Source organism: Buceros rhinoceros, unplaced genomic scaffold, assembly GCF_000710305.1.
Source record: "Buceros rhinoceros silvestris isolate BGI_N320 unplaced genomic scaffold, ASM71030v1 scaffold15034, whole genome shotgun sequence".
In the NCBI taxonomy this organism is placed as follows: Eukaryota; Metazoa; Chordata; class Aves; order Bucerotiformes; family Bucerotidae; genus Buceros; species Buceros rhinoceros.
Window position 1 is genome coordinate 24885 of NW_010408934.1, and position 9207 is coordinate 34091.

Here is a 9207-nt window from a genome sequence, read left to right on the forward strand (position 1 = left end):
GGGCGTCTCCCCAGGGGCACAAGAACACCCCGCTGCCTGCCCCAGCCCCTGCAGATGTGTCATCCACACGGGTATGCGCAGGCCATTCGTGGTTCCTGAGGTTGGAGAGGGCAGCCTGCCAACACTGGATGCTCAAGACCATGTGGCTGAGCAAAATGGCTCACCTCTTGCTTAGGTGCTTCAGCAAAACCTCTTGGTCTATTTGTGTAGCTTCTGCCTCTTCCTAATCGGTACAAGTCGGTTCCAGATCAAATGTTCTGTCAGTGCTAGCCCGTGGCTCTCTGGTACATGTCTCTCGGGAAAGGACAGGAAGGTACTTTCCAGCCCATGGCCTTCACCAAGGCCTGAGCAGAGGAGGACCCACAGCATGATCTCAGAGACGGGCTGAGGAGGAGGCAGGGAGGTCATCCAGCAGCTGCCGAGTAGCAGGGCAGGCAGCCTGCCTGTGTGTCTGTGACCTTACGTGAGTCATTCCTCTCCTGTAACTCAACGTACCCATTTGTAATACCCTTGTGGGTAGGTAATTAATGTTTCTGAAGCACTTTGAGATCTACTGAGACCAGACAAGAAAAAGATCATGCATGAATCATGTTGCTGGGAGGAATGGGAGCATTTCCAGGCCCTTTTCTCCATCAGCCAAAGGCTGGGATGCTTGTGCTGGACTCTCCATCAGGGACAGAGATCCAGCTCTGGTCAGCAACCTCAGCTTTGGCAGGCGGTCATCAAAGCAAGCTCCGAGAAGTGGTTCTGCTCTAGCAGCTCTGAGCAGGTCAGCCCATGCTCTGTTCCTCCATCAAACTCCCCCTGACTTGGGCTGGTGCCTTTGGCTGGGTAGAGCACGCCACAGATAACCCTCCCTCTGGCAGCCAGGGACTATCCATCATTCTCTGTGACTCCAGCACTGAGGCCTGGGGGGAGTGAAGCAGAGATGAAGAACATCTTGGAGATATTCTTGATGCCCTAAAGTACTTCAGAGAAGTCACAAGGGGAGATGGAGACACCGGTGAGTGTGTTATTCCTCCTGGACTTCCATTTTCTGGCATCCTGGCTGAGATATACTGCTGACAAAAATGCCCATGTTCCTGGACAGAGGGACGTGCAAGGCGAGAGGCAGAGTCCTCCATCCCACCCAGAGGAGCAGAGAGGGGCTGTCTGAGCAGCTACCACAGTGCATCCCAGCTGGAGCTGTGATCTACCATTGCAAAAGCCTTGGAATAACCCGCTCAGCAGCAAGGAAAGGGACTCTCTTCTCCACACACCCAGCAAAGCCCTTCTCCCCCTGCCCCTGCGTGGCTTGGGGAGGCTCTTTCAGCTTTACTCCTGCAGACATCACTGCTAGGAGTTTTTTTGCCTCCTCCAAAGTGACACTGCAGGAGCTAAATCCACTACATGTCCCACCAGAGTTCCACCTCTGAGCTACGCAGCGACGCTGGGTTGGGTACATGTACAATGGGACACCAGTCACCCAGTCACTGCCACTCCTCTGCTGCACTGTCAGCTGTCTGATCCTACCCAGATCCTTCCAGATCCTGCTGGCCTCTGCTCTCCTTGCCTTGGGAGAGGCATTGATGAACGGCGTGTCATCTGCTGCCCCACTGAAGCACGCTGCAGCTCCTCTCTTCCTCTTCTCCCATCAATTATTTCTGCATCCCTGGCCCACACCTTGGCATTTCAGTTGTCCAGCTCCCTGGGATGCCTGTCAAGAGCAATTCCTCAGAAAACCAAGCCCCTGCCAATCCTTTCCAAGGACACAAGTCCTCCTAATCTTCCTTCCAGCACTCTCCAGCCAAAGCAATAATCCTGGCGGCAGGAAAACACAGGCTGATTTACACACAAGACCCCAGAGAAAATGGACACATTTGTCTGCTTGGCAAGACGGAGGCCATCTGTGTGAATTCCAGGGCTAGTGGAAAGGGCCAGACAGACAACCCTGGAGGCTGAAGTCACCTCAGTGGTGCAACCACAAGGCCAGCTAGTGAACTGAACGAGCTCCCCTTGCTGTGCAGCCACTCGGTCCTGCAGTGCTAAGAGCCAGCAGAACGGTGGGTTTTGAGCTGAATGGTTTCTGCTTCACTGCCTCATCTCTCAGGCACATCTCCAGTGTGCAGACAGCACCCCCCCAGTCTTCCCGAATCTGTCTCATCTGCAATGCTTGCTGGTAAGACTTGTCTATTCTTGCTTTTTGAGCTTCACAATTGTCGTGGGTTTTCAGCATCTGGCAAAAGCAGCCTATTGTTTCTGTCCCACAACTGGTGTTAGAAAGTGCCAGAAAACCTCTTCAAGAGCTGAAGCTGAGATAAGCACTGGAATGACAGTGCCAAGAAGTCAAACTCCTGGACAGCAGCAAACCACAAATTCTGTCCTTCAGGGCACTGATAGAACGAGGAGTTCTCAACTCTTTTTCTTGGGATAAGAGTCCATGTGGGGGGAGTTCCAAACTTTGGAGATGAAGAGGAGGAATACTGTACCGTCCTGCACTTAATTAATGTGCCAGTGAGAAAAAAATGGTTCTTCAAGTGTTACTCAAGCTATCTCTGCTGCTAATAAAAGCAAATAGGAAGCTGATGAAAATAACCCAAAGGGGAAGAGAAGAGAAGAGAAGAGAAGAGAAGAGAAGAGAAGAGAAGAGAAGAGAAGAGAAGAGAAGAGAAGAGAAGAGAAGAGAAGGTGTACCGCAGTGACAATACCTTGTCACACTAAGCCCATACATGGACAATCTACATACACCAGACAAAGAATTTCCTCCAAAACTTTAAGCAATAAACATCAAATTCATTTTTCTTGTCACTTAGCAGGCACATCCAATGAAGATTTTCCAGCTGTGGTTTTAGGCTGCTAGATTAGTCGGGGTAGGAACCCTTCCCCTGCCTTTGAAACGAAAGTTGTAGCTTCATGAAGAGTGACTGCTGTTGGAGAGGTCTTCCCAAACCGCCCTTCTCATTTTCTCCATTTCACAGGAGGACAAAACGGCATTTTAATCTGCTTGGAATATCCCTGGGGATTTCCCTTTAAAAGAGACTTTGGTTTGAAAGTAAACTGCAAAAACACCCCACAGAAACAGAAAACCTGGACGGCAGCCATCCTATTGTTTGGGGGGAGAAAGAAAACAAGGAGAGAGAGAAAATACGCTCAGTCATCACAATGCTTTCGAAAGAAAAACAACAGACCCGAACCGAATGCTTTCTTGACATGCCAAAAGAGGGGTCAGGTTGGTGAATTCCATGCTTTATTCTCAGCCAAAATCCTTCACTGAGAGGGAAATCTGAGTGCCAAAGGGCAAATGTCTCAGATTAGGAACGTCTTTATGGGAGTGATGAAAAGTAAACGGGTCTTTCCAAGAAAAAGAAATTCCCCAGTTCATTTTGAAGAGATCGTGGGCTTCTTCGGGCTTAGCAACCAACTCAGCGGGCTGTACTGGGGTATGTACACATACTACTTCTAGTGATTCTCATACGGCCACTCCTGTTCTAGAAGAGATCCCTACCTGGTGACTGCTATTGGCCAAGCCACAGGGCTGCCACTGGCCTTTGAGCGGTGATCCCTCTGCAGGCACCTGAAGCTGATCCAGATGTGATGCCCACCACAGTGTGCTGCTATCTCCCTGTGTGTATGGGGCATCCCAGGACATCACCCAGGCCATCCCAGGACACACTATACAGAAAGGAGTGGGCCCACCCATAAAGCTCCTTCCGGTGACAGAGCTGCAGGGTGTTTTGGAGGGCCTGAAAACCAAGGACTCGTCTTGCCATGCTTCTGCGTCCTAAAAGTGCTCTTCTGAATTGCCAGCTCAGAGAAGAAGGCTGCAGAGTTCCTCTGCCTCATTTCTGGTGGCCTGGCACCTCATACTGGTTCTCACTTCAGGGTAAAGTATAGTAGTAAATGTTTCCAGTACTGCCTGCTGGGATACATGATCCTGAAATTGGGATGTGTACGCAGCTGAGCTGACTCTAAGGGCTGAAAAATTAGGACTCAGACCATCAAAACCACAAACTAGCAGAACAGCTTGAAAACAAAGGAACCCTAAGCTTCTTGGAATTCTTCTGATGTGCTTTAGATCCTTCTGAGGGAGAAGTGCAAGTCAGAAAAACACTTCTTTCCTTCTGTCTTCAAATAAATGGATCCATGAAAATGCAGTCCCAGCAGCTGAACGCTTGAAGGATCCTATCAAAGACCGGCAGCATCATTGTTCCTCTCACAGCTCATGAGAATATGGTGATTTTAGACCCCGCCTTAAGCTTCAAAAACTCAAAAACATCTCCCCCATTTGCCTTGTAAAGTCTGCAGCTCCTCTGTCAATAGTTGTCAATAAACATGGTTGTGTGTGTGTCTCAAAGCAAACAGCTGAGCTGGAAGCTCTCACCAACAGCTTCCTCTGCCTGTCCTTGTGTTTGCTGGGCTTGCCAGTGAAACCTGTGTTTTATAAGAGCTCTGCCTACAGCAGCTGGCTCTCTGATAACTCTTTTTCCATCATTCTGGTTCTCCCATCTAACACACACTAAGTGAGCAGGATGTGCCATGCAAAACTCTGCTACCATTGCACTGGTGGCAGCAGAGAAAGCTGATACCCTCCCCAGGTGCCTTCCAGTGCCCACCAAACACGGTGGCACAGGGCTGACCCCAGGCCCAAATGGTCCAGTCCACCAAGGGCAACCCACTGGGCATGGATGAAGTCTGGGGGCTTACCTGGGGAAGCGCTTGCACCACGGTGTCCAGGAGCGCTCGCATTCCAGTGGCCATTTTAAGCAGTTTCAACACTGCAATGAGAATCAAACGCTGGTCAGCAGGGCTGTGAAATATTTCAAGCAAAACCTCAGATCTTATAGGGAGGGTTTACATCTCTCTGGGTCTATTCATAGAGATGGCAAGCTCACTGCGTCCCGGTAGGGCCCACAGAACATTGGAACATCCTGACACCAGTTAGTGTTAAGGACATCAGTAACACAGACCAAAGCCAGAAGAACTCCAGCGTGCCCTAGCAGGAGACGCTTCAGCAGTGAAGCTCAGGTTCTGATCCTGCCTTCTCCACCACTTCCTGCTCTTGTCTGGTGGCGGTGTAAAAGGTCTATGGTCCCAGGTTTGAATTAGAGACCAAGTGAAGATGCCACTGGAAACACCCATGAAACCCCACCTAGCTCGCCTCTGAATTGATGTTTCTGCAGCCTCATCTCCAAACAGCTCTCAAATCGAACTGAACCAGCAGGACTAGAAGAACGAACGGCCAGACCACTTCCTGGCATGCCTGGAGGGATGGCTGGAGAGCTACATGGCAGACCATACCTCTCGCTATTCTCAGCACCCGCATGATGCGTATTATTGTGGGATTGATGGGCAGTGCAGCATTCATCTCAATTTCTTCCAGTGTGATTCCCACAATTGATAAGAGAACTATGGCCAAATCCAGCTGATTCCACCTAAAGGACAAAGAGAAGAAGGACAGAAAAAAAAATAGTCATACCGGACAGACACCCAAGAGCAGAGAATCATCTGATAATGACAAGCACAAGCAAATCCCCAAAGCCTTTCTCTCTCATATCTGGGCCCATGATCCATGTGGTACAAAACCAACTCACCGCAGCTGGCACAGCCAGCCTCTGAGCCACCGCTGCAGGTCGTGACTGGGAAGTGTCCCTGCCTGCTTCCCAGTCCCTATCAACCCTCTGCTGTCCATGTGGATCCATTCTCAGGGACAAGGTACCACTAGGGTAGAGGGACCTTTGACAAGAGGCAATACCCATGTAATGTCACCTGTCTCTTGGATTCCTCTGCTCGATTTATAACCTAGCCCTTGGAGAGGACCTTCCCACCAGCAGACAGACTGTGAGATGTGAAGAAACTGAGTGTCTTTCCTACGCGACTTCCCTCACAAGTAATATTGCTCCCAGCAGTTTCCAGCCACTCAGTCAAGATAAATGAGGCAAACAAGCTGATCTGGTGAAGTTTCCAATCTTGCCCTGCTTGCCAGCAAGTCTCCAGACCACAACGTGCTTTCATACACAGTTCTGGCTAAGCGTGAGGCAGAATAAGAGCGGTGTGGTCTCTGCAGCTGGGATCTGAAGGCAGTGGGGCTGAACACAACTACCTCTGTCTGTGCCAAAGGCTTCCCAAAGCCAGCACTCTACAAAGGGGCTGGTTTGGGCCGCAAAGGAGCCTTGTTCTGAGGAACTCTGTGACCTTAGGCTGACAAAACTACTCTTCTGAGGACTGGATTGATGCCAACAGGTTGGTTCTGACCTCTAAGCTGAGCCGGTCAGACCTGGTGGAGAGGCAGATACTGGGGGGAAAGAGAATATCTAGAATTTTGTAAGATATCCTGAGTTCCTTCTGCAAGGCAGTACCAGCAGCTCCTAGAGTTTTGAGTTCCTGCACTATAAAGTTTGCACCCACGGAGAGAGCTCTTTGCTCATTCTTGCACACAGCATGTAGTACAACCATAGTAACGCTACGTTTACCCAGCATCTGGCTTCGAGACTGGGTCAGTACAGCTCTACACACGCAGGAATTTAAAATCCTCTCACCTGTCCTTAAAGAACCTTCGAAAACCAAATGCCACCAACTTCAAAACCGCCTCGAACACAAAAACAATGGTGAAGACATAGTTGCAATACTTCAGGACTTCATCCAGGGACTGCAAAGAGAGAGACACCAGTTAGACCAGCACAAGCAATCCTTCCCTAGAGCCCCTGCAGAGCGGCGAGGGTGGAACAGGCACAGAGCTGTGAGAAGAAAAGTTACGATAACCTGCAGAATTCAGTTACAAACCTGCACTAAATCACCCAGCAACACTCAAATAAAGGACTGGACCCTGACGCCAGCAAAAACCTCATCAGCACTAATTCCAGTTGTGCTGAATGTGACAAGCTCTCGGTCCTCCAACTTCAGTTCATAAATAGTTCAGAGTCTGGGACGAGAGAAAATTTTAGCCCTTCCCTAATAAAGTTTACTCCTTCTGAACTGCCTGACCTCGGGTAGACGAAAAGACTTGATGGATCGTTTCTTTATGCCAGCGTGGCAATCCTTAGCACAACGGTTTTGCTTGAAACACTCAGGAAAATAAATAACGTTGGAGAAGGATTAAATCTTGCCTTGAAAAATGTCACATCTTGAGAGCTGGGCAAAGCATGTCCATATTTGGTGCAACCTTCAGGCTCTCTCTAGAGCTGCTCTCGGAAGTCAGGAATCCGCAGTGTTTATACTTGAAGATGATGAGTGTTTATAACGGATTTCATTGAAACCGTGGACCAACAAAGCAAAAGAATCTTGCTGGAGCCTTAAAATAGACAGTGGGAGAGTGAAATGGCTTTTTGGTTGGGTCAGGATTGGGGGAGAGGAGGGAGGAAGGGAGGGAGGGAAGGGGGTTTAGTTAACTGTGGTACAGGTCTCTTACAATAAACAAAAGCTAACAGCGAGCATCAGAACAGAAATAAGATGCATCAGAGGAGTCTGCAAAGCGATGTCTGCTTTGCTGAGAGAGGAACCTCAGGCCACGGAGAGCTCTTCTCGTCACATCTGTGTGACTGACGCCTGTGCTTCGCTGACCCCAGCTACATAAGATTACGCACTGACTTTTGGGGAGCAGCAGCTGAAAGTCCTTCAGATGTTGGCATTCCTCGGTGCGCTACTATCCCTATTTTTGTTCCAGTGCCTAAAATAAAATGGCAACTTCAAAGAATGCGGGACGATTTTCTGTCCTGTCCGAAGCATGCTGCCCGAGCCTCGGCTCTCGCCGATGGTTTGCGTTCAGATTTACACTGCTGAATATAAACCCAGTATAAATAAGACCTAATCTGGGCAAATAACATTTACATGCACAACAAAGGCGGTTTCGCAGAGGAATTACGGGGGCAGAACAACAGCACACAGTCAGCTGGCGTAAAACACGCAGGTGTTACCCTGCGGGTCAGTGTCCCTGTGGCTGCGCTGCCAGGAGGCGTTTGCAGGTGACCTGGCAGACGGCGCAGTACCAGAAAAGCAAACACTGAGCCCAGAGCTGGGTGAAAGACAAAGCGATGGAAGATTAATCTATGCGGCAAAATGGACAGGCTGCATGATTTACGCTCAAGGTTTTCTTGGGAAAGGATTTTCTGATACAGAGAGAGGGGTTGTGCTTAAGAGTTGGTTTGTTCTGAAGTCACTGAGGAAAGGAAATGTTGCTGTGCATGCATTAACCTCACGTTTGTGTCTGCTAATGGAATATTCTACAACTCTGGGCTCTGTTAGTCTGAGGGTCAGTCACGGCTGGGATCACAAGAGGAAATATTTAGACCGGTCTTTTCCTAGTAAAACTTTAGCTCACTCCCCATTCACCTTATTCTCTGCTTTTTTAGGCAAGAGCAGCAAAATCAAGCTTTTGGCTGGGACAAGTGACTCCCGAATGGCAGAGCTGGCCTGGAGTTGGATGGATTGCCACGCTGAGGGTTTCAAACGCTGGCAAATGGTCCCAGGGAAGCAGGGCTGGCTGCAGACCTCACTGGCCAACGGGAACCCAAGGGAAGAATTTATGGTCCTCAGGTTCTCTGCTACCCTCCACTGCTGTGTTTCACAGCCAGCACGTCGATGGGGGGCTCTTACCTTTGGCTGGTTGTAGTGCTCCATTGACATAGTGATGACATTGACCCCAATGATGAATGTGATGAAGAGGTCAAGGTAGTGGCTGGTGCAGAGGGTGTGAATGTACTTCCGCGCTGGGGAATAGTCAGCGTAGTAAGGCCTGCGTTGGGCTTCTGCAGAAGAAAAGAAAGAGGCAATGCAATAAATGCAGACTTGGCTGCGTGCTTGGCAGCCATCACAATGTGGCCTGAGGGTCATGTCTTCATGTCTTACACACGCCCAGACTCAGCACATGAGAGAACTGACTCAAGCAAGCCACGTGAAATGGCCAAACACTTTTAGCTAAAACCGTCAAGAACCATGGGCAGGGGGTGGTCAGGCTGAGCCAAACCTCTTGTGCCTGCAGGAGGGACCTCCACACCCTTGACAACCAGGTCCATTTCTCCCCCAAGTGCTCTCTCTTCTGCCTGCTCTGTCTCATGCTAGAGGACAACCTCTTCATTTAATGAGACTCTTGCCACAAACCAGAAAGGGTGAGCAGCAAGGTAGAAATGAGACCCAAAGTCAGAGAAAAGCTTCAAACCCAGCGAAGCTTCAACTCCATTTAGAGGAAAGGCTTAGGGCAGGTCTCCTCGGTCTGGTCTCTGATATGCATCTCTC

General features: G+C 49.6%; 1 protein-coding gene across 1 annotated transcript in view; it reads right to left on the reverse strand.

Moving 5' to 3' along the window:
* Nucleotides 1-9207, reverse strand: part of LOC104492492 (voltage-dependent T-type calcium channel subunit alpha-1H-like) — a gene marked incomplete at both ends in the record, with an annotated part of 35132 nt that overhangs the window by 15759 nt on the left and 10166 nt on the right. Inside the window, 4 exons of the mRNA XM_010135059.1 lie at nt 4684-4754; nt 5278-5411; nt 6516-6625; nt 8569-8720. Coding sequence (XP_010133361.1) covers nt 4684-4754; nt 5278-5411; nt 6516-6625; nt 8569-8720 — 467 coding nt within the window. The remainder of the gene's footprint in view (nt 1-4683; nt 4755-5277; nt 5412-6515; nt 6626-8568; nt 8721-9207) is intronic.